This window comes from Papaver somniferum, chromosome 4 (genome assembly GCF_003573695.1).
Source record: "Papaver somniferum cultivar HN1 chromosome 4, ASM357369v1, whole genome shotgun sequence".
NCBI classification, from domain to species: domain Eukaryota; kingdom Viridiplantae; phylum Streptophyta; class Magnoliopsida; order Ranunculales; family Papaveraceae; genus Papaver; species Papaver somniferum.
Genome location: NC_039361.1, coordinates 109,780,337 through 109,807,369, shown reverse-complemented (window position 1 = coordinate 109,807,369; position 27,033 = coordinate 109,780,337). Strand labels below are relative to the sequence as shown.

Sequence of the window (27,033 nt, the reverse complement as noted above, 5' to 3'; positions counted from 1 at the left end):
CAACGCGGTAATAACATGGGTAGGCTACACATGTCAGTAAAAGTAAAAAAGGTGGTTGTTGTTTGTGTCAGTCATCAGAGTGGGATCGCGATCCACCACCAGAATATTTTCATCATCCCTTTTCTTCTTCTCTTCTGCTCCTCCTAATCATCATCTTCTTCCACAAACCGGTTAAGATTAAAGGAGTAGTCCCTGTAGTAGGTCTGGTGAGTGAGTAGAACTTTCCTTTTACCTTTTTCTCCTCATTTTTAAAAATTACCCAATCTTGATAATTTAGGAAATTAAATTACAAAAAAAAATCAAGTAAATTTTCCATTTTCATCAGTCCTTCTAAACAGAAACTTTTTTTTTTCTTGGCGGCATTTGATTTCTCTATTTTAATCAATTAATCAATAGTTTTCTTCTTTCTCTCAATAATTAAGTAATAAATTCTTTTATATATTAAAATCATTGGTCTTTCATTTGCTGTCTTATAGACCTTCTTTCTTCTTTCTCTTTCATTTCCTCTGCTCTGTTCTGTTCTGTTCTTTCTTCTTCTTCTTCTTAATCACTTCCTCCTCCAGACACCCTATCTCTCAATAATTTTTCAGTTCTCATTTCTGTATTTATTATTTCAGTTTCAGAAGAAGGAGGGGAAGAAATTAAGGAAAAAAACGGATTTTTCATTTATTTTATTAACTTAACAGTCAACTGTATTTTGGGGGGTCAGAGAAGAAGAAGAAGAAGAAGAGATCTGATATTTGATTTTCTGAAAGTTGGGTTCTTTTTGTAAACCCTAGTTTAGTCTGTTTGATTCTGAAAGGTGGGTTTTTTTTCTTTCTTTTTCTCTGACAAATTACAAGTGGATTCATGCTTGGTTATGAAGTTAGCTCAGAAATGGATTTGTTTGATTCCATTTGATGAAGAGTAGGGTTTTAGAGAGATCTGAAGTTCTTTCTTCTCTATTAGGTTACTTGAAGAAACCTAAAAGGATCTAGAATCAAAAATCAGAAGATGAATAAAACGAAGACGAAGATTATATCTGAAATGTCACCGAAGAACAGTATGGATGATATTTCAATTGCAGCGGAATCAGAATGGGAGCTTAGACCAGGAGGAATGTTGGTTCAGAAACGTAATCCTGATTCAGATCGAGCTGTTGTTCCACCACCAACTATAAGAGTTAGGGTTAAGCATAATTCAATCTATCATGAAATCTATATCAATTCACAAGCCAGTTTTGGTAAGTAATTAATCACTAAATTCTCTTCAATTTTGTTGATTAATTCACTAAATTCTCTTCAATTTGATGTTTTCGAGTGAATTCTGAAATGGGTTTTTGATTTTGGGTGAAAAAAACAGGGGAATTGAAGAAAATGCTGTCGGCACCAACTGGATTACACCCAGATGATCAGAAACTGTTGTTTAAAGATAAAGAAAGGGATTCTAAAGCTTATTTAGATGTCGTCGGAGTAAAAGATAGATCAAAGATTGTTGTGATGGAAGATCCTATGAGACAAGAAAGAAGATTTCTTGAAATGAGAAAAAATGCTAAATTTGAAAAGGCAGCAAAATCTGTTTCTGAAATCACTCTAGAAGTTGATAAACTTGCTACAAAGGTATCTTCTTGTTTTCAGAACCACCATTAATGCCTGAAAATGTTTGTTACTTGGTTTTTATATTTATTGTTGCTAAATTTGTGATTTTTGGTGTAATTGGATAGGTTGCAGCATTGGATTCTGCAATCTCTAAAGGAGTAAAAGTTGCTGATACTGAAGTATTGAATTTGATTGAATTGTTGATGACACAATTGATTAAACTGGATGGGATTATTGCTGATGGTGATATCAAAATACAAAGAAGATTGCAGGTATTGAATACATTCATTCGCCATATCTCGAATTTCGTACTGCATTAACTGTAATTGTTGCATATGATTCAGTTTCCTTTGTTGCTGATTGAACACTGATTCTCAGTAGAACATTGCCCATGTTGGTTGATTTTACGGTTGCCGAGTTAGTCGGAAATTGGAACTATGAATGAACTAGTTATTGATTATGGAACCCAAAGTTAATGTTGTTATCGTGTTTTTGCGTAATGTTTTGAAGGTTAAGCGAGTTCAGAAGTATGTCGAGACATTAGACCTGTTAAAGATAAAAAATGCTGAGCCACGCAGCAACGGGAGCCAAAACCCATTGCAGCAGCAACAGCAACAGCAAAAAGCAGCACAGCCTAGGCATTCAACAGGAACAATTCCAACAGCTGCTCCGCAACCAAGACAGCAGCCAGCAGCTGCTCCACAACAACCACATCAGCCAACATCTAGGAGGTCTGTGAAGCCAATTCCAACTACACCAGCTGTGGTTTCGACGAGATGGGAAACTTTTGATAACTCATCGGCCGGGTTTGTGCCATATCCATCTACTTCCAAAACCAATAATGGCAACACCACCCAATCTAATAAGCTAAACTGGGAGTTTTTTGACTAATAAAACTCTCCATAGATGCAATCAAGATATCAGATAAATACTGGTTTGTTTGTGTGCGAGTGTGTGTATTTTTTTTCTTCTGAGTTTGTGTTCATGTTCAGTGGATTTGCCTTTGTCCATTCTTTTCTGTATTTATTAGATTCTTAAAAAAATATATCCATCCCCTTTACTCTCTATTCCACTGATTCAATCCGTCAGACAAATAATCAGGGTTGTGGAAATTGTTTTCATTTTTAGTAGAAATCATTGCCAATTTGTTACGAATTTGTTATACTCTCTATGTATGTATGTATATGTAGACACTGTAAGAGTCCTCCACTGTTAAAACTTTGTTCCTCATGTTAAAATTTTGTTCCCTGTTCTGTGCATATAGTAGTTTCAATACAACTAGTATCTACCAAATGAAATGCATTCATCAGACGTCCGGAAATTCGTCAGCAACTTAATCTCTATGATCGGATGTCTGGAAATTCATTTAACAAATGTCTGGAAATTCGTCAGCTTCTAAATTTCTATCAACAGATGTCTGGAAATTCGTCAGCATCTTAATTTTATCACCCAATCAGGAAAAAAAAAGGAAGATCACCGGTTTTTTTTTTTCTCTTTTTCTTTTTAATGTTAGATTGCTTGAGTAACTGTGGAATTGGAGAACTTTTTCCCATGATGAAACGGAAAACTGTTTTCATAATCAAACTAAACCTACTCAAATGATAAGGAATATTAAAAAAAGAAAGAAGAAGGTGATATGTCAGTAGGGGTTTGAGTGGAAAGAGAGGAAGATAACAACAACAGCAACAACAACAATGGAGTAGTTTATAGGATTTGTTGTTGGTCTATCATATCACATGTTCTTTACCAAATTTAGCATAAAGAGGTTTTAACTTTGTTTGATATGCGGCATGGTGAGTAAGATTAAAGCTTTCAAATGGTTTCCAGAAATGGATAAATTTCTACTTTCTAGGTGCCTAGTTAAGGTGATGAGGTATGGGGTGTAATGAAAGCTAAGATATGAGTGTTGTCTCTAGTGTTGTAAACTAGTGTCTTATTTCTTACTCAAAAGATTGCTTATATGATGATAAAACAACCAAAACCATATTGCATGGAAAAGAGAAAGAGCATAGATTTGCTTACTTTTTCTTAACAAAATGACTTGAAAATGAGCCTACAATTGGGCCAGGTACACAAAACCATTGCCGACAACCAAAGTCTCCACTTTTTAGCCTGCGCTTTCAAACATATACTGCGTGTTTAAAATCTCATCCCGTAAAAAAATTCGTAAGTGTTTTTGAATACAATGATATACTTCTTGTCTTTGTTGGTTGTAAGAGAGTACACTAGAATTACAAAATACTTATATTCTGGTATACCTAGAAGATGGACCTGGGAGAGAAAAGAAAAGTGGTCTTGAATCTGGGTATGGACAAGAAACACTCTGGCTTGGTTTGGATGGTATGGCATTGGAACTACTTTTGAAACACAAACATATGGAAGTATTAAAGATTATGAGGACAAGAAGCATCAAATAATTTGACTTGACAATGCAAACAAAGCTACAAAGATATGGTGTTCATTCAATGTTTGTGGTCTAGATTTTATCATGATTTTGTATCATATTTATTTCATTTGTTTATGAGTTACAATCTCTAAGTTTGTTATAATAATGAAACTGCGCAAATCCAGTTATAAATTATCAGAGTTCTTGTAGCAAGAAACAACCCCGAAAGTACTGGAAAACGAGCTTGTGCAAACTTGAATAAAATAAAAATGGCCAAGACTCCAAATGTTGCGCTTTAGACTCTAAATTCCTGGTGCCACTACTTTCTTTGCCTTATGAGGCAGATTTTGGTCCGGTCCTTGAGCAAATTTGACCAAATTTGAAGAAGAAAAAAATGAAATTGCTGCACTTGGTGGTATTTGTTTACTATGAGTGAATCCACCAAGTTCTCCTCCTTCATTTGTTGCCCAACCTCTTAAAGACATGAGGTTCTCAACATGATTAGAAACATGATAACCGGAACCATATTTACTATCAACTCTTACTTGGTTAAGTTCTCTCGACTGTAAATCGTAAAATTGTATAATATGATTTGTTTTCCTCTCTGAAACAGTAAATTCTCCCAATAAAGAAAAATTCTCCCAGCAAATTCAACAATTTCGATATCCGTACTACTTACGTCATCCATCACAAGAAAAAAGGCAGTCCTTGCAATTACCGGAAGATCAAATGCCATGGTTTTTTTTACCCAAATTTGCTTGATTATGTCTTCCAATATGTATAAATCTACCACACTACTACGAGTATCAGATTCCTTAATTTCGGACATTTTTTATACTCCAAATAATCATGGTGAGGATTAAATTCTCGTGGTAGTTTAATTACCTGTAACTTCTCTGCATGGAGGTCAAACGATAGCAAAACTTGGTTGCATCCTTCGCACATCCACCAATACATAGCTCCATTGATACAGTGGCTAGGTTGTGTTGTCTGATGCAACCCTTTTGGTGTGGTCACATTTTTTATCCGTCTCCATAACTGAGTCTCTGTACTTCCCAGTGTAAGAATGAAATATTTGTAGCAGAACCCAGGAAACCCGACGATACACATCAACTTATATTTATTCGATGAGCAATCGTATCCAAATCGAAAATCTTCTATCCACCCATTTCCTGTGAACTGGATGCGAGAAAAAAATACTTAGTTTTTCAAGCTTACTGGGGTTAAAGATCTCAATGCTAAAATAAGACCCCTCGTCGTCCCTGACAATGTTACCAGCCAGAAAACATTCTAAACCATCACACTGACCAAATAATCTCTTCATAGAGTTGTTTTCTAAAACTCTGAGTTTATGAATTTTGGGTAAGACCTTTTTTCTCTTGCCACCATCTAACTTATCTTTTGGCAAATAGAACAGTTGATTACAGACACGTTCATAGGGTAAGAATATGAGAATGGGATTCTTTTGGGACTCCAAGAAAGTGTGCTTCGACAAATCGGGGGTCATTCACGATCGACTCACGCCATAACTTACAAACACAAGTGAATTTCATCAAAGCCTTGACAGGAAGTTTATGTAGTATTAGCAACAGTACCTCGTGAGGAATGTGCGCATAAGGATAACCATGGATTCTCTCTTTCGTCTTGTTTAATGTTGCTGCTCATTTCCGTTTCGCCATAGCTTCTTCTCATGAAACACCAAACAGAACAAATTGTTTCGAACTTCTTATGTATCCCAACCCTTCGAACACGGTTTCCAAATTTGTATATGTAGTCAATATTAGGGAAGTATCCAGGCTAGATTTTGGAAGAACCCTGATTTTGGGCATACCTAAATCTTTCTAGGCATACAAAACAATAGTCCCATCTTGGGTGACCTTATAAGGGGTACCCTATGGGTAGTTCAATTACCTATATACCCTTAATACAAAAATCTCACTACAAGAAAACATGGATTAAGCGACCAAAATCTTAGCAAGCTCCCAAAACTTTGGTCGCTCTAATGGTCAAGCAACAATGTTTGCAACCACTATACAGTTTGCCTGCTTAAAATTTATTTCCACTATTCCGTAGCGACCAATAAAAGTGTTGGGTTGGTACATCACTTTTTCAAGCCATCCACGGCAACGACAAAAATGCTTGAGTCGCTATTTACTTTGAAGCACAGTCGGCCAACAATTCAAAACATTTGGTTGGTACAATTGTATCTCAGCAACACCACCGTTTCAAAGAAAAGTCAGATCTTAAATCTTGTGATTTGTTTACTAAGCTTTTTGTTTTAACCATTCTAAATTTAGTTATGTAATAAAAAGAATCAGTATGTCGGGGAATTAAGATTTATTTCGAGGATACAAGGATATCATCCCTTTGAAAATTTAGCATTCATTTTCGGAACCATCATCAATAGGTTCAAATTAGTTATGTGATAAAAAGAATTAGTTTTTTGGTGAGTAAAGTTTCCAAGATACAAGGATCATCCCATTGAAACACTGTTAGTTGTTACTTTGTACCATTTGGTCCCCATGTTCAGAAAACAATATTTCCAATCACACACGTGAAGGATAAGCAGTCAACTAGACCACTACCAAGTTTTCCTTGGATCTATACACAAGTGGTGGGAATTTTGCCATGAGAAGGAAGCTTTAATTCAAACCAAGTTGAACTTTGCCGCCAAATTTAAATTGTTCCGCCAAAATTGCCGCCTAACATTTTTGCCCAATTTTTTTCACTAAATGAAAATTGACGAGGAAATTTTTCCAGCGTTGGATAAGGCAGCAATCCGTGTGAACTCTCGTCTTTGCAATATATTGGTCCGATCAAAAGTTTTGGTTCAAAATTGACGCGTCAATATTTGCACCGTTTGATAATGAAGTAATCCGTGTGAACTTCTGTGCTTGCACTATATTCATCCGATTTAAAACCTTATTTTTCTATTGGCACCATACAGATTCACTTTAACATAAAAAAAAAAAGAAACATAAGATTCGGGAGAAAAATATCTCTAGGCCATTTTCATTGTATTTTTATTTTTGCAAATGCACTATTACGAGATTTTCTTTTTCTTCTTTTCTTTTCACTCATAGTATGACCTTTTTTATCCTGGTTAAATTGGAGCCACTTAATTGGGGCCTATGAATTATTTCAACCAACACAAAAAGAAGGATATGGGATGTCAAAAAGATGGAAAAAACTAAATTAACTCTTACAGAAAATTTAATTATTCTAACACAAATTCAAATACAAAATCATAATCACTTTATTAACAAATACAAAAATCGTTAATCGAAACTCATTTTCAATTTCCGTCAAAACTAAATCTTAATCAATCCAAAACAACAATTGAAATCTAATTTCATTTTGGGTTTTGAAAAAAAAATCAAAAACAAACAATTCGATTGAGTTAAATCCCTCTAATTTCGTTCAAATGTATGCTAATAGACCCATTGATTATTCTTCACGGTCTCAATAACTTCAGAATCAATCTGCACTGCAAGATACAACCCCATATACAATGAATATTGAACACAACATCGAGCCACCAACTTCCATTCATTGACAACCACCGTTGCCTCCAATTCGAGCATCTAAAACATCACAAATATCTTAAGACAAACCTATTAGAGCATTGCTCGGTCGAACTCGCGAGCGTTGTTTGTCAAGTTTAGTTGTCAAAACTATAAGTCTTGATCTCTAGTCTACTTATAGCTAAGTCTCGGATTAGGATATAATGTGTAGTTGAGCACTAGACTTCACGGCGTTCATCGATTGAAGACGAAGAACTACTGAGGGGATCTTGTGGAACTTCATCAATAAAAGGTATGTGGAGACTTGAACTGATCTATCACTCAGAAAGTCTATTTCTACTCTATCTCCATTTTGAGACGAATGTCGTATAGCTATATATACTTCAGTTTATACACATTTGATATTTTGAGCTGAATTAAACTCGCTTACATATTTCTCGAAATATGTGCTGGTAAGCTTTTGCTTTAACCAAGTTCATCTTATGTTCTTGACGAAAGTCAAAAGATGATCATGTGAAAATCGCCTTGTAACACCTTACATGATTTGTGTAAGACAGTCATTTGATGTGGACTCGGAATGTTTTGTATTGATCATTCCATCACTTGAAAATTGCTTTGAAGATAATACTTTGTGTGAGACAGCTATTCCCGTCTTCCAAGAATGTTTCAATATTTGAAATGAAAGTTTAAAACGATTAACCATGATTGGATATAAGTACAGTATGCGTACTTGCATATGTAATCCAAGACCGGGAATCTAGTTTGTATACCCGTATGCGTACTGGTAGGTCAGTTGAAGTATGGGAGCTATAATATGCATACCCGTATGCGTACTGGCGAAGTCAGTGGAAGTTCAGTATGCATACCCCTTGGGTTGAAGTCCGGGAGCTATAGTATGCATACCCGTATGCGTATGCGTACTAGCGAAGTCAGTTGAAGTCCGGGATGCGTACTTGCACATATTTCCAAGGATCATTCAGTTGGTCTTGGGTTTGAGTTTAGAAATGGGAAGGTACGTACGCATACCCTTGGGTTTGAGTTTAGAAATAAGAGAAGCTAGGCATACCCTTTGGATCTGACTTTAACGAGCTGGCAGTGATACACATACCCCTTGAGCCTGAATTCGTTAATCAAAGGTATGCATACATTTGAACGACCATTGTGTGTGGTTTAGGCGAAGACTGTTCGTGCTCAACCTCTTGTAACCACATTGAGAAACCATAAAATCCTAATTTATCCTCTCACTAATTTCAGGTAACTACAGAGTTATCAACTCTATAAACATATTTTCAAGGATCATTCAGTTGGTCTACTTTCGAGAATATGGGAACGTACGGTATGCATACCCGTTCAGTTTGAGTTCAGGAATAGGAAAAGGTATGCATACCCCTTGGATTTGACTTTCACGAGTTGGTAGTGATAAGCATAACCCTTGAGCCTGAACCTGGATCAGTACGCATATCAGTATGCATACTAGAAGAGAATTGTTGGTCTAGGAATCGGTTTGGTATACATACAGGAACTCATACCAAAAAGTTTCTGTGAACTTCGGAACTCGATTATGTTTTAATTGTATCCATACCAATACACATACTGAAAAAGTTATCTGAACTCTGGAACTCAGTTACGTCTTAAGGTATACATACCGGTACACGTACCATAATTGAAATGACATAGGTTGTACGTTAATAAATCAAAGTAGATACATCCATCCTTGTTTGTTGGTTACGGCTTGATTGATACTTGGACATTGATCTTTGGAATCTCCCAAGTACTCTCACACACAAATCATATTCACGGACTTGTCTCTGCAAACTTCGGTTCACACTTTGAAGTAATACTACGGTAAATATTCCAACTAATATTCAGAGTTTCAATATAAATATTCCAACTAATCAAAGTTCATACGCGGCATGTTTTGGTTCACACTAATAGATGTTGACCTCTGATATATAAATTCTGTAAACTAGATAGGAATAGAACCAAGGGGCCAACATTCCCGCTAAATCAAATTCCCCCGGAATATTTTCCGGCAGTTTTGCCTCTATCGGACAAGTTGGTAATCCGCATGATTAGAGTCTTTGGATTCCCATTGGCCACGTTAAAATCATACGGATCCCTTTCAAATTGATTTGAGTCTTTGGTTCTCATTGGCTATGTTTAAACGGATCCATTCCTAAGTATGTGTGGATCTTAGTAAAAAACGGATATCGGGTAGTAAAATATGGATGATAATGATTGATATCATCGGATACTAGGTTACATTGATGATATCCGGAGAAACCAATGAAATCCGGGAGAAATTGAGTAATGCTGACCGACATAAGGTAAGATGACAGATTACAAATGAAAAATCCGTTTAAATCGATATGTATCATGGAATCCATGAAAAATCTAATGGGGTCAAGCTGTATTTGTTAGATAACATGTGAAATTGTTTAAGGACAATGGACATTCGATGAAATGATAGATAACTGAAGAAAATCGATGGAATTCGAGAGAAAATGAATAAGGTCGACCGATATTAGGTAATAATGAAAGATAACAAACAAAAGTAAGTGAAATCGATGGAAATTTGGCTTCAGTCGATAGGTAACCATATAAACCCATCCCAGAAAATATATAGTGAAGTCGAGCGATATTGGATAAGATTGATAGATAACGGGTGAAACGATAGAAAATTGTAATAACCGACGGAATCCGAAAGAAAGTGAAGCATGTCGATATTGGACAAAAAGATTCTCGGAACAAATTTGTGATCATTGGATGGGGTGGTGGTCCATGTGATTCTTGATTATGCGCTAATCATTGTCATATTTTACAAATTCTATATCTATACTGAAACTCGAAATATTAAAGCTTGTCTTGTATAAACTCAGGAAATATATTCCGAAGGAATCTTATCTGTAAATGGATGAATTCATCGTTCGTACGAAGTAGATGGACTTATAATAGTCCACTCACGGCCAGGTTACGATCTCGGATCCAAGGTATGCGTACAATATGCTAGAACATGGTTTGTTTAACGTTTCAGGGTATATTCCGAAGGAATCTTATCTGTAAATGGATGAATTCATCGTTCGTACGAAGTAGATGCATTTATAGTAGTCCACTCACGGTAAGGTTACGATCTCGGAGCCAAGGTATGCGTACAATATGCCAGAACATGATTTTTTTATCGTTTCAGGGTATATTCCGAAGGAATCTTACCTGTAAATGGATGAATTCATCGTTCGTACGAAGTAGATGGACTTATAGTAGTCCACTCACGGCCAGGTTACGATCTCAGAGCCAAGGTATGCGTACAATATGCAAGAACATGGTTTGTTTAACGTTTCAGGGTATATTCCGAAGGAATCTTATCTGTAAATGGATGAATTCATCGTTCGTACGAAGTATATCACTTATAGTAGTCCACTCACGGCCAGGTTACGATCTCGGAGCCAAGGTATGCGTAGAATATGCCATAACATGGTTTGTTTAACGTTTCATGGTATATTCCGAAGGAATCTTACCTGTAAATGGATGAATTCATCGTTCGTACGAAGTAGATGCACTTATAGTAGTCCACTCACGGCCAGGTTACGATCGTATGCGTACAATATGCCAGAACCTTGCCGAAGCTTCTTGGTTCACAGTTTGTATTCCGTTATACCACATTTGAAGTTCGAATCAACACTGAGCTTCATATTTATCGATTTAGATGATGTATCATGCTAAGTTGAAGTCGGAACCCTCCCAGAGATTCTTGGCTCATAGTTTGTATGTTGTTATACCACATTTGAAGTTCGAATCAAAACTGAACTTCATATTTATCGATTTCGATGGTGTATCATGCTAAGTTTGAAGTCAGAAACCCTCCCGGAGGTTCTTTGCTCATAGTTTGTATGTTGTTATACCATATTTGGAGTTCGAATCAACGCTAAACTTCATATTTATCGATTTCGATGATGCATCATGCTAAGTTTGAAGTCAGAAAACCTCCCATAGGTTCTTGGATCATAGTTTGTATGTTGTTATACCACATTTGGAGTTCGAATCAACACTGAGATTCATATTTATCGATTTTGATGATGTATCCAGCTAAGTTTGAAGTCTGAACCATCATGAATTTCGTGGTCCATCTCTAGTAATCTTATAACCTGAGTTTACCAGTGTGAACTAAAGCTACTTCATGACCTGTATGACTTGTAAAAATTACTTCATGACTAGTCGAAATTCAAACCCGTAGCACAAAGAGAAAGCACAAAAACACAAAGAGAAAGCACAAATAAACACACCAATTATCGAATTCATTTTTCATTTTCCCGATTCATTCTTATACATTTTTTGGATTTTTTTATATCAGAATGTCGGAAACAATGTTCTAAATTTATTTATATTTTTTTTGGATTTTTTTCATGTTAAAGGTTGATAATTAAACCGAAAACATGAGTTCGTATTAACACAAAAGAAACACAAATGCTTCTCAATCCGTATGAGCATCACAAATACAATCTCAACCGTCAGATTCTTCTCTCAATCCGTATGGCTGGATCCAACGAACTCCGTCCATCATTTTCATTCACCCACCAAACCCTCCCAACCACTCGAACTCTATCTGTTTTGCTCTATCTTCATCTTCTATGCTCTTCTTCGACCGACGACATTACTTGAGAAAATCTAATTCACTCAACCCATCTTTACTCATCATCGCCATCTCCTCTCCCTCTCCTCACCTGATTCACCAAATCTCTTCAAAAACCCTAATTATTTTACATAAAATCAAACCATTTACTTTCTATGGTTCTCCTAGGTTAGGTTAGGTCTTGGTCGGGAAGAACACAGACTCAGAGTAGACATGAATTGTGTTGCTACCAGTTGCTGGTTCGATGTGGGGTTCTGATTTTAACTTTGATGTCGTGAATTAAATGGGTTTAGATTTAAATCAGAGAAGAAGTGAATCGGAAGGAATTAATGAGGATTTTGTGGAGTTACTCAGCGGAGAAGTGAATCGGAAGGAATTGGTTTACTTATGGGTAGGGTTCCTTTATTCTTTCAATTTTTCCTACAATCCTTAGAGTTATGATCGACATATCCTTTTTACTACTTAGGGTTTGGTTTTTTATTTCAATTACGCCATGCAATTCATTTTTTTGTTTTTTCTTATTTTTTCCCAAGATCTGGATTCGATTTGGTTGGATTGTGTGGTTTTCAAACTTTGATTTTGTTAATCTTTGTCTGTATATGTTGGATTTTGGGGATTTTTGATTGAATTTACTGGATTCGATTTGGGGTATTTTGATTTTTCACTCTTTCTTCCTTAATCCTTGTACTTGTTTTTGATGTTTTGATTCAGAATTTGATGGGGGTTTGATGTTGTGAATGGATGAGCAGTTACTAGGTGCTGATGTTGATGGTCTTGGAGGTAGCATATTACAGTCAAGGGTGAGATGGTGAAGCAACATATGGAATAACAAGGCGATGGTGGAGGTTGCAGCCACAACTACAGATGAGAGATTGCAAGCAGTGTTAATGTCAACTAATTTGGGTATCCTTCTACTTTTGCAGCCTAAACTTTGACATCAAAACCAGATCTAGAAAATACGGTATCAGGTCGCAACAGTATGAATCTGAGTGAGTTTCAGAAGAAGCGTGATGTAGCCTTCAAAGCTTTAAGTAGCTGTATCGATGGTGTTAAAATTAAAGTATGTTGAAGAGCTTGTAATTTTTTTTTTTTTAAAGAAATGGGATTGTATTTTTATTTAATTTTTATAAAATGAGATTGTAATTTTCTTGATTAATAATTGATGTTGTAAATTGAATTTAATGATAATAAATTAAATTAATTTTTCATTTAGTTTGTTTTGTATTTGCTTTTTGTGTTAATTATGATTTCATTTTTTATTCAGCCGAGTCAAAATTGGTCGGAAGCCTTTAAACGAACCGGAACATTTTGTGTAATGAGCAACTAATTTCAGACAAATCAGACAAGTTGAAAGTTTGTACCGACTAAAATCTTGTACATCCAATACCCTTGAGAAACTTATTATTAGTCAGTTAAGTTGCTCTAAACCTTTGTCAACGTAACATATTACTCGCTAAGATGGTTGAAATAAATTTAGAGCAATGATACTGGTTGGCCGCTCATGGCAGTTGAAGCATATTTAGAGCGACTTGATCAACGATAATTGGAATAAACTGACAACAAGCATATTAGTTAATCGCTGATGGTAGTTGAAACATTCTTAGAGCGAGTTCATAGATGCTCTAGACCTATAGAGATCCCACCTTTTGCAACTCAAGAGAGAGAGCCAAATTAAGTCGCTGTAAGGGTTAGTGCGACTCAATATGTGCTTTTGCAACCAAAACTGCCTGGTTGCTTAATCCAGTTTTTCTTGTAGTGTCTAAAATCAGTTTTCTAAAAAATCAAAATCAGTTTCCCTTACCATCTCTTCTTCTTCCTCCTCTAGCCGAACTCTTCCCCCTCGTGCGAAAAAAATTCATCATCGTGATTAATTGTCGATTCGTAAAAATTTGATCGTCGATTAAACTCAACCACATAATGACTCGTACAAAGAAAAGAAGGGACTAGGGAAACCAAATCGTCTTCTAATCCATCAATTGAAGAAGAAGAACCAATTGAAGATGAAGGTGTAGAAACTGAAAATCAACCACCAATTGAACCAGAAATTGAACCAACTGCATCTCCAACTCCGGAAATGAGGATAAGAAAGCAAGTTTTACAAACCCAATCTCCTATTTGCTGTTTTTCATCGATTAAATGACGGTTACAGTGTTGGGTTCGTCAAAATTGAGTTGCGTTTTTAGCCGAACTGTTATTCACAAAAGCTTCCTGTAAGTGTATATGAACAGTTCAACATGAAATTTCATGAAATTTCAAGCCGAACCTAGTCACAGATAGAGATGCATAGGGGTTCGGCGTATTCGATAATCATAATATGTGCCGAACCTAGCACATTAACAAGGTTCGGCTATTACGATATTCTCAATATCTGCCGAACCAATAACAATATTTTAACCCAAAAAATAACAAATTGATGTTCGGCTCATACGATTTTCGAAATATAAGCCGAACCGGTAATTATTTTTTTTCCGAGCTATTCAGGATGTTGTTCGGCTTACTATGAAACTTTCATATAAGCCGAACTAGTGTCTAGCAAAAGGGTTGGAATTGAAAATTATAGCTTCGGCGCATGCAGTAAACAGATTCAGTGAGCCGAACCGTTCATCAATTGGTAGATTCGGCTCATAGATGTGAGCCGAACCTCAACCTGTTTCGCCGAACCATGATTCAAAAAACCTAACTTTTGATAATTGAGAGCTATAGAAGTGAGATTAAGTATAGGATATAAGTGTACCTGTGTATTAGAAGCATTGGGTTCGTCATCAATGTCTTCATCATCTGGATTTGGCTCATAAAAATCATCATCTTGAGTTTGTGTTTGAGTTTGAGCTTGTGTTTGAGTTTGTGTAAAATCATTCTCATAATATAAGAAATCAGCCATTTCTGGATCATTGTTGTAGTTGATATGTATTTTCCTAGGTTTTTTAGATGAATGATGACCCTCCTCATCCTCCATTGAATCAAGAATTAGAATTTTCTCACTTTCTCCTTCTCTTTCTCTCCTTCTTAAACCAAACCAAAACTTTGATTTTTTTTTCCTCAAAATTTTCATCTAAACAACTCTTATAATTCTGAAAATTATTTTAATCACTAAACAAAATATTTAATCACTAATCAAGATTATTAACACTAATACGTAAAGGGCGGATTTGCCATTAAAAAATTTTTGGGTTAAGGGGTTATCTGATTTTGCTATTTCACAATCTTTTTTGTCTTCATTCAGTATGCCTTGGAAGATTTTGGTATGCCCAAAATCATAGTTCTTTTGGAAACACCATCGTACATGGGCTTTGCTTGGTTTATCAAGCCCGATAATGTAAAAATGGGATGAATAGGGGTGAACGGTTACACAGTAATATTTTGTGAAAGCAATGTGTACGGTGGAAAGAGCATATTTAATTTTTTAGTCGTAACTGATCTTCATTTAGACACCACGAAAAAGTGTGAAGATTGTGTTCATTGAAGCATGTCAAAGAACTTCTACAATGCAAGAAGAACGGTTGTACCCCCGTTTTTGTGTAAAGAAGCACAAGAAAAGAAACCTGTTTTAAGGTATGCCCATTTTTTTAACACAAAATTGGTTAAAAATACCAAAATCAACAATTTCTGGGTGAAAAGGACAGTTAGATTTTGATATTGTTTAAATGGACAAAAATGTAAAAATAGCCAGGATGTAAATAGTTTCATCCATACAATTTCAAATATTTTTTTTATTTTTAAGGGGGATTTTGTGTTTCCCCCTCAAAAAAGATACTTATTTTGCATTATCCCCTTTTTAAATTACTAATTGGTGAAACCCCATATCCGTTAGATTTACCGTCACCATCGTGTTAAGTGCGAACGTGCTACACACGCGTGTATCATCAAAAAATAATCTTTCTGGAAAATACCAAAATGTCGTTTAATCCAAAGAAATCGGCACAGGCAAACCTGTGAATCAAAATCAATGGAACTAATCAAATCCAACCCAAATCCATGGAATTAAACACGGATGTATTCATGAACCCCAACCCCAAGCACAATAATTGATTCATAACATTCCCAAATCATTCAAAAACAATAGAATCAGTCAAAATTTGAACCTTCACAAAAGAAAACCAGAAAGATCAAAAACAGATGTGATACCACGAATTTGTTTGCAAAACCATCGAAACATTAATGCTTGCCTCCACCCAAGTCAGTTGCTCACATTATCGTGAGAACCAGGACCTCTTCCCTTTTGAAATTTAACCCAATGCCTTTCTCTTTAATTATTCCTCTCTCGATCCTAAAATATCACTAACTTATAGCTTTAGTTAAGCAGAGATCAAAAGAGATTTAAGTATCGATTTGGAAAAATGGGTTATGAATTATTTGTTCTAGTAAGAAGGTATAAAAAATATCCACAACATAGACAATCACCGAGAGTATGTTATTAAGAGAAAAGATTTCTTATGTTGTTAATTTTGTTTATAACCAATTTGATTAAAACCAAGGTTTTTCTGGAAAAAAAAAAAACAAAACTCCAGATCAGTTCTTGGACAGATATCAACTTCCATCTAGAGATTTTAATCCGATTTTGAATCTAAGTTCAGTTTTGCATCAATCGATCTTTATTCTTCATACCAATTTGAAGATATTTTGAAAGCAATAAACTTCAAATTTTGTACCCGTAATGTAGCTCTCTAATGGCGGTGCTGTATTAGATAGAGAAGAAGAGATAAGGAGGAGGGAGGACCACTCGATGGTATGATCAGTGGAAACTGCACACGCGCGTCTCACATGTGTTGACATAACTGAGCACTCACGACAGTTACACCAGAAAGGGGGGTTTGCCGATTAGGAATTTAAAAAGGGGGTAATCCAAAATAGATATCTTTTTTGAGGGGGAAACACAAAATCCCCCTATTTTTAGTTTACATCAGAATGCATCCAGTTTCATCCTTGCTATTTTTTAAGTTTAAGTCAGGATGAATCCAGTTTCATCCTGGCTATTGTTTTGGTGTCCATTTCACACATACTAATTTTTACTCGTCCATTTGAACCATGTTTTAAAAATATTTGGATGACCCATTTTCCGTTTTTTTAAGGCATACTTATTCATTATCCCATCTGGAGTGAGTTTTTTTTTTATAAGGGGTATTTAATGAGTTCGAAATTCGTCAACATCGGGGTGAGTGCATTTTTCTCTTTTTTTCATAGCTACCTTGGCGTATAGGTAGTAGACATCTTCGAGGTTTTAACTTTAATACAACCTTTGGGCCTTAAACCCTATTTTTTAAAATTACCTATATATCCTTAAATGAATTATATTACTAAAATGTCCTTACCCTTAAAATCAAAAATCAAAATCACCTTTAAATTGAAACATATTCTTTTGTTCTCAAGCTTTAAAATAAAAATTGACAATTTTTTTAATTGCCAGTAATTAATCATCGATTCATGAAAATTTGATCGTCTATCAAACATAGATATAAAATGACTCGCACAAAGAAACAAGCACTAGGAGGCGTTTAAATTCTTCTTCTAATCCTTCAATTGAATAACAAGAAGAAGTTGAGGTGTTGAATCTGAAATTCAATCAAAAATTCAACCGAGTGAAGAATCTAGAAGATATTTTCTATAAACCCGTTTCTTATCTTGTTGTTTTTTTATTGATAGAATAGTTTTAATCACAAAAAAAAAAACTAGAGTGAAGTTCGTCTTATAATTGAGACAACCGGACTTCACTCTGTTCATCACCCTGACGGTGCTTACGAACAATTCGTCTTATATGTTTACCTCAATTATCAGCCGAACCTAGTTTAATTATTTAACGAACTACAAATTCGAATATTTAAATAATATGAAAATAGAGTTGAACCATACACTAGGTTAAAAGATGTATTTTTTTCCAGGTTCGGTTGATTCGAAAATTTGATTTATTAGCCGAACCTTATGACTGTATGTAAGGTTCGGCTGATTCTTTAGTTTATGACGAACTTGTTACTTAAAAATGGCTCGGCTGATTCGTTGTTTAGTTTATATATCGAACCTTTAACTAACTACAACTTTCTTTTTTAAAATTGATGCCACTACTAGGTAGTTTTTGGTCCGGTCCCTAAGCAAATTTGACCAAAAACTAATTCGTTGTTTTTCCGCTTGAAGAAGAAAACAATGAAATTGCTGCACTTAGTGGCATTTGTTTACTATGAGTATCACCACCAAGTTCTCCTCATTCATCTCCTTTATTTGTTGCCCAAACTCTTAAAGACATGAGGTTTTCAACATGATTAGAAACATAATAACTGGTACCACATTCACCGCCGACTCTTACTTGGTCAAGTTCTCTCGACTGTAAATTTATAATTTTATAATATGATTTTTTCTCCCTTCATGAGTATGTAAAATCTCCCAATAAAAAAAATCTCCCAGCAAATTTAATAATTTCGGTTTTTGTAAAAGAAAAGGCACTTCTTGCAATTGCCGAAAGATCAAGTGTCGTAGTTTTTTTCATCCAAACTTGCTTGATTATATCTTCCAATATGTATAAACCGATCACACTACTAAGAGTATTAGATCTCTTAATTTCGGCAAAAAATATATTTTTTTATACTTCAAATAATAATGGTGAGAATTAAATTCTTATGGTAGTTTAATTACTTGAAGCTTCTCTTCAAGGAGGTTAAACGATAACAAAATATGGTTGCGCCCTTCGTACATCCTCCAATACATGGCTCCATTGATACAATGGCTAGGTCCTGGTGTCCTTTGCAACCCTTATGGTGTGTGATCACATTTTTTTTCTCTCTCTCTCCATAAATGAGTTTCTGTACTTCATAGTGTAAGAATGAGATATTTGTAGCATAACTTAGCATGATGATGACGACGACTTTCGACGATATGTAATAATTTATATTTATTCGACAAGCAGTCATATCCAAATCGAAAATCTTCCATGTTTCCCGAGAACCAGATGCAAGAAAAAATACTCAATTTTTCAAGCTTACCAAGGTTAGATATCTCAATGCCAAAATAAGACCGGTCGTCCGTGACAATATTGTTAGAGCACTGCTCGGTCGAACTCGCATGCGTTGCTATATCAAGCATGTTTGTCAATGTTAGTGGTCAAAACTATAAGTCTTCTAGCCTATTTATAGATGTCTCGGACTATGACGTAGATTGTGTAGTTGAGCTTAGTTTTCATGGCGATCATCATTTGAAGACTAAGAACTATTAAGGGGAGCTTGTGGAACTTCCTCGACAAAAGGTATGTGGAGACTTGATCTCATCTATCACTTGGAAAGTCTATTTCTACTCTATCTCCTATGTTGAGACATAAGTCGTGTTACGATATAGTTTTCTTTATACACATTTGAGATTCGAGCTGAGTATATCTCGCTTACATATTTCTCGAAATATGTGTTGGTAAGCTTTCGCTTCGACCAAGTTCATCTTATATCATGACAAAATTGTCGAGTAACATCTTACATGATTTGTGTGATACAATCATTTGATGTAGGCTTGGAATGATTTCAATAATGATTATTTCAATATCTTGAAAATTTCTTTGATGCTGATAGTGTGTGAAAACGGCTATTGTCATCCTCTAAGAATGTTTCAATGATTGAAATAAAGAGCTTAGAATCTTGTAACCATCTTTGGATATAAGCATAGTGTGTTCACACATTAGTGTATAAGTCCGAAACCGGGAACCAAAAGTATGCATACTTGTGTATATACAAAATGGTTGAAGGAGACTGGGTAAGTATGCGTACCTGTACGCATACTGGTGGAAGTTCACGTCCGTGAATTTCTGCTGAGTTTGAAAACCAAACTCATCCGGTTACCTAAAGTACGCGTACCCGTACACATACTGGCGGAAATTTCACGTCCGTGAATTTCTGCTGAGTTTGAAAACCAAAACAAACTCAAATCCGGTTACTTAAGTACGCATACCAGTACGCATACTTAAGTGGTTACTTTCTAAAATCGGCTGTGTACATGAACTTAAACATTTATTAATAAGGAATGCAATCTTTGCAAACCGTGGCTATAATGTTCATGTATTGATTCAAGTGAATCAAACCGATTTTTCTTCAATTGTATTCTTGTATAATTCTATGATAATATAGCAATTGAACAACTCTTTAACTAGTTTCATTTGAGTCATTGAACTAGTTATGGTTAAGATGAATAAGGTTGATATGAGAGTAATCATATGGATAACCTCGGTTAACTATTTGTGAACCAACATGGTGTACACGTTTAGGTACGGGTACATAAACCTAAATGAAGGTACATTTCATTTGTGTGTAACAAGCTAAGTTCGATCTAACGGTTGAAAGACATTAGCTTGGTTAAATCAGGTTTTTCATCTAACTGTGAATATTGAATGCTTTGTTACTAAGGTAACTTGGATTGCAAACCCTGATTTGAAAACTATATAAAGGAGAACTCTAACAACTGGGAAAACTAATCCCCACATGAAAAAGCAGGGGTCCAACAACACCACCCAATATTTCACTTAGCAATCTGTATGGACAAACTCGAATATACTTTTAAGAGAATCAACAAGACTCAATCAATTAAAAGTATAACAACGAGTTTATATCTTCCTCTTGATTTTATTTACTCAAGCAGGAACTGCGAGTTCTAATCAAATACAAGGAATAACTCGGATGGTACCAAAGACCAATATCCGAGGATCAATCAATGACAATCAACAACCAAAGGTTGGATTACTCTAATTGATGATCTAACACATAACCTGTATTATGTAAATTATAAAGATAAAACAATATAATGCAGAAACTGAAATAACACAGACACCAGAAATTTTTTTAACGAGGAAACCGCAAATGCAGAAAAACCCCGGGACCTAGTCCAGATTGAACACACACTGTATTAAGCCGCTACAGACACTAACCTACTCCAAGCTAACTTCGGACTGGACTGTAGTTGAACCCCAATCAATCTCCCACTGATCCAAGGTACAGTTGTACTCCCTACGCCTCTGATCCCAGCAGGATACTGCACACTTGATTCCCTTAGCTGATCTCACCCACAACTAAGAGTTGCTACGATCCAAAGTCGAAGACTTGATGACAAACAAATCTGTCTCACACAAATAAGTCTATCGAAGGATTAACCTGTCTCCCACAGATAAACCCTTAAAGGTTTTGTTACGTCTTTTGATAGTAATCAAGGTGAACAGGAACCAATTGATAATCCGGTCTTATATTCCCGAAGAACAGCCTAGAGTTATCAATCACCTCACAACAATCTTAATCATATGGTAGCGAAACAAGATGTTGTGAAATCACAAACGATGAGACGAAGATGTTTGTGATTACTTTTTATATCTTGCCTATCGGAGATTTCAATCTCAAGCCAATCAATATGATTGTACTCATTCGATAGAAGATGCAAGATCAGATCACACAACTACGATAAAGTATGATCGGTCTGGCTTCACAATCCCAATGAAGTCTTTAAGTCGTTGACCTGGTTTTAGAAGAAGAAAACCAAAGGTTAAAGGAGAACCGACTCTAGCACGCAAACTAGTATCACACGTAAGGTGTGGGGATTCGTTTTGCATTGATGCTAGATGTTCCCTTATATAGTCTTTCAAATCAGGGTTTTCCATTAAGTTACCTTGGTAACAAAGCAATCAATATCCACCGTTAAATGAATACCTGATTTAGATTCAAGCTAATATTTCTCAACCGTTAGATCGAAAACTGAGCTTGTTATACACAATGGAAATGCACGCTTCTAGATTTTTTAACCGTACCCAAACGTATGCACTTGTTGGTTCAATAATAGTTAACCAAAAGGTTAGCCATATGAGCATTTCATATCAACCATGTTCTTCTTCACCATAACTAGTTCACATGACTCAAATAAACTAGTTAGAGAGTTGTTCAATTGTAAAGAATTTTTATGTAACTACACAAGACACAATTGAAGCAAAGATGATTTGATTTACTCGAATCGGTTCATGAACTTTTATAGCCACGGTTTGCAAACTGCATTCCTTAGTCTTTTTAAGTTTAAGTTCAGAAATCGTCTTCATATATATAACCTTCTTAAGTTTGCAGACTTTGTTCGCGGACTTAAGTTACTAGACAGAGTTTATAAACTCCAGCAGAAATTCTCGGGATGAGAACTTCGTCGGTTCGCGAACTGGGTTCGTGGACTGAGTTCGCGGACTTATCTTCACGCACTAGTTTGTCAACTCCAGCAGAAATTCTCGGGTTTGAGAACTTCGGCAGTTCGCGGACTTGTCTCACGTCATTCTTCCGGTTCTCTTGATCAACAAAGTTTGCAAACTTTGGTTCAAGGAATATGACTTATACATAAATGTGTTTCCACAATAATGCTTATGTCCACATTGGTTATGTAATCTAAACTCTCATTCCAATCATTGAAACATTCTTCGTCAAAGCAATTTTCAAAGTGATTGAAACATATCATGACTTTCGTCACTAGGTAAAGATAAACTTGGTCGAGGCAAAAAGGTTACCAACACATATTTCGAGATATAGATAGACGAGGTATACTCGTCTCGAAACCAACTGTGTATAATCAAAGTCTATATATAGCATACGACTTTTTGTCTCAAGAAGTAGGAGATAGAATAGATAGACTTTTGAGTGATAGATAAGTTCAAGTCTTCACATACCTTTTTGTCGAGAAGTTCCACCGGTTCCTTGAGTAGTTCTTCTTCTTGTATGATGAATCGCCATGAAGTCCTTGAGCTCAACTACACTTTCTATCCTAGCCCGAGACCTAGCTATAGTAGACTGGAAATCAAGACTTATAGTTTTGATCACTAACATTGACAAACATGCTTGAGATAGCAATGCATGCGAGTTCGACCGAGAAATGCTCTAACAATATCCCCCTTTGTCAATTTTAGTGAAAAAACTATCAATACATATGGAATACAAAAAAGATAATGAAACTTTAGTAGCTCCTATTCCACATGTCTAATCTTCAACATTCCTCGAAATCTTCGTCATTTCCAAGTACTCCAATGATCCCAAAGGTTGTAAGTTTAGCATCACCGTTGTTGAAGATCCGTAGCTATAACAATGAGAAAACATAATTCTCGATCATTGTTATACAATGTCATAGTATTATTACACAGTGTCAAAGTTCAATTGTATCACAACTTCAACAATAATACTATGGTGATATGTATCACTCCCCCTTAGTCAATTAATACCCCATCTCACATGGAAACCACTCCCCCTTACACAATGATCCAAAAACCGTATGTATTTTTAGTGTGAACTACATATTAATTCTCCCCCTTTTTGTCAATAAAATTGGCAAAGGTATAAGAACGGGATCATAATGAAATTTCCGTAAGAGACATTTCATGACTAAAAGAAAAAATACATACCAACTAATTTAGATGCAATCATAAAGCCGAAGCTAAATGCATTCATCAAGGAGTTTAAAGATACAAGATAACCCCTCTAAAATTCCACAGCCGCACACCCCTCAAGATATGACCATTAAGCACAAGTTCAAAAGAATTCTCCCCCATTTGATGTCATTCCCGAGAGAACAACAACGAGCGACCTTAATTTCAAAAGAAAATAAGGATTTGAAACAAAAAAGATACTAACAAGACAAAAATAACTCTACAGAAACCGACCTGGAGTAAACCTACTGGAGTTTCAAAGTCAATTGCCCAAAAGATAGAAATAAGCATAGGGGCAAGAGTTATAAAAAAGTTTTAATGAACCAGAACAACACCAATAGACTTCCGCAAGTTTTGAAACGTAGCAGTGTCTAATGGTTTGGTAAGAATATCAGCCAGTTGTTGTGAAGGCACAAATTCCATACTTATGATACCATTTTCATAGAGATCACGAATAAAATGGTACCTTATGTCAATGTGCTTTGTTCTTGAGTGCTCAACATGATTCTCAGTGATTCGAATCGCACTAGAGTTATCACAAAAGATCTTCATTATTCCAGTATCAACTCCATAATCAGCTAGCATTTGTTTCATCCATAAGAATTGAGTACATCATGATCCAACAGCAATATATTCTGCCTCACATGTAGACTTGGATTGAGAATTTTGTTTCTTGCTATGCCAAGCAACAAGATTTAGTCCTACATAGTAGAAACCCCCTGATGTACTTTTTCTGTCCTTTACACATCCTGCCCAATCAACATCAGAATAAGCCGAAAGATCAGTGTTAGTATCAAAAGTATAAGATAAACCATACCCGGAAGTGTGATTTATATATCGAATGATCCTTTTTGCAGCTGCAAGATGAGATTCCCTTGGATTCGCCTGAAACCTGGCACAACAACCAACACTGAAAGAAATATCAGGTCTAAAAGTTATAAGATATAAGAGGCTACCAATAATCGATATAACTTTTGATCCACTTTTGCTCCTTTCTCGTCTCTATGTAATTTACCAGTAGTGGGCATAGGTGTTAATTTTGGAGAAGACTTATTCAGGTCGAACCTTGTCACAAGGTCACGAGCATACTTCTTTTGGGATAAGTAAATTCCATCCTTATGTTGTTGAATTTGTAATCCTAAGAAGAATTTTAATTCACCAACATTGCTCATTTCAAATTCTTTAGCAAGAGAGACTTGGAAGTCCTTTGTAAATTTTTCAGAAGTTGATCCATAAATGATATCATCTACATAGATTTGAGCAATAACCATATCTTTCCCACTCCATTTGGTAAATAAGGTTTTGTCAGCTCCGCCTCTTGAAAAACCTTTTTTAATGAAGAAGTGGTAAGTTTTTCAAACCAGGCTCTAGGTGCTTGTTTCAACCCATACAAAGCCTTTTTGAGTTTTAGCACATGATCTGGGAAATCAGGTGAAAAGGCGAGGGTACCCAAATATACCTCAAGCTAAAACTTTTCCTAGCTATAAGTCCTTTCTCCGAAAGTGATTGTCTATGGACTGAGTCGAGACAATACAACTAATCGGTTCATACTTCGTGTGATCGTCTATGGATACGAGATCGAGACAATAAAACAACGAAATATGTTTACTTGATACAAAGGTTCGGACTTAACCAAACACAATAGGATTGCTTATCAAGTAAATATGAATTAACGTTTGTGTGATTCACTTTAATTATAATAAAACAATTATAATGCGGAAAATAAAAGTAAATGCCACAACAAGATTTTTTTAACGAGGAAACCTCAAATGCAGAAAAACCCCGGGACCTAGTCCAGAATTGAATACTCTCAGGATTAAGCCGCTACACAAAATTACACCTAACTTCGTATAGTTGAAACCAAGTAACTAACCCTATAGTTCACTTAGTTCCGTTTGTATTCCCACGCCTCCAACTTATGAATAAGTCAAGTACTTGGAACAATTCCTTTGGTTCGTATTCCAAACAGTAAAGGAACAACAAATCTGTTTGGTATCAACTCTATTCAACCAAGTGATATGAGTCAGACAAAGGCTCTTCCGTTTATCTTAACATAAACTCCTTCGTCAGGTCGTTAGATCTATCTTATGTTCAATCACCCAAAGATAATCGTTTAAGATTAAGCCAACAACACCTTTAATCCGAAGAACTGTGTTGATGCCGATCTACTCAATTAATCAATCCAATATACCACAAGGATAAACCAATTATTAATTGGATCCTCTTTTACCGAAACAAGTATTGTGCACGCCAAAGATTATAAAACCCAAGTCAGATCTTCAATATCTTCTTTGTCTTCAAATCTTCTTAAATCTTCAATAAAAACCTGCACACAATCACTTGATTCTCTTGTGATCAATCACGCACAGAACGGAGTCTGTTAACAGTGGATTATCACAAGATCGTCTTTAGAACTCACAACAGTCTAAAGATCCCTGTCGAAACTATGAACTAGTTTGAGTGAATCTTATATCAGAAGAGAAGATTCTCAAGAATAAACAAACTAGGTGCAATCAGATTTCAACCACCGTTAGTCAATCAAATCAATCAAAAACAAAGATAAACCGCAATTATCTAGTTTCCCACCAGCGGGTTGCGCTAGAGCTTCTCAATCCCAAAAAAGACTTTAAAACGAGCGGCCGTAAGAGATTTCACCTAAATAGATTACTCTCCTCTCTAATAGGCGGCTACACCAGTAACAAAGACAAAAGAGGAAGTCTGTTGTTACGAAGGATTAGTTTGCTAGAAAGGCAAACTTCGTGTATTTATAGACAAGGAAGTTTGGACACCAAGGAATTTTCAAAACCGAAAATATTCTCAAGATATTCATTAAAGCAAAAATTCAGTTTCCATAATTCCTGGAAATGCTCTGTCCAAAAATAACGATCGAAATCTCTCGGAAAATATAATTAGTAAATGCACATTACTAATTCTGTAATTTCTCTAAATAAAATTAATAAGCTTAATTAAAAGATTCTTAACTTACTTATGTTTCGATCCTGGGATTCTCTTCCCTTAGCCGTTAAGGAATATCTTTGAACAAATATAGAAATAAACATTCATAACACGTGTTCAAAGTTTATCGACATCTTAACTTTGTAAGTTCTCTTTCACACTTACAACCTTGAAATCGATTTGCCACACTTCCAAACAAGTCTAGAATTGGTTCATTTAACTTTCAAGAACTATGTGATTGATCAAACCAACATTCAATCACAATCATGGGTTTACGGTTCTACCAAAACAAGTTTCGGTTCTACCTCCATGTGAGTACTGTGCATAGTCACACTAGCTTCCCAAAAGATCAGTTGACTAGGTACTAGTATCGGTTCCTCACATATATTGGTATATAACTTATATGTGTTGCACATGTCCATAGGATCGGTTTTCCCCTTTCTGCTATAAACCTTGTTGCACCTCATACAAGGATCGGTTCCCTTTGATGTATTGCACCCCTTACTAGGATCGGTTTCCTTTCCCTTACTAGGACCGGTTCCCTTTCCCTTACAAGGATCGGTTCCCTT

The 27,033-nt window shown here is 35.7% G+C and overlaps 1 protein-coding gene across 1 annotated transcript; it reads left to right on the top strand.

Moving 5' to 3' along the window:
• The first annotated feature begins 385 nt into the window (after window positions 1-385).
• On the top strand, window positions 386-2,807 carry LOC113276307 (BAG family molecular chaperone regulator 3-like). The gene is made up of 5 exons (XM_026525899.1): window positions 386-802; window positions 949-1,222; window positions 1,342-1,598; window positions 1,703-1,849; window positions 2,088-2,807. The coding sequence occupies exons 2-5, from the start codon at window positions 994-996 to the stop codon at window positions 2,466-2,468; spliced, it is 1,014 nt and encodes a 337-aa protein (XP_026381684.1). The 5' UTR covers window positions 386-802; window positions 949-993; the 3' UTR covers window positions 2,469-2,807.
• The last annotated feature ends 24,226 nt before the right edge of the window (window positions 2,808-27,033 follow it).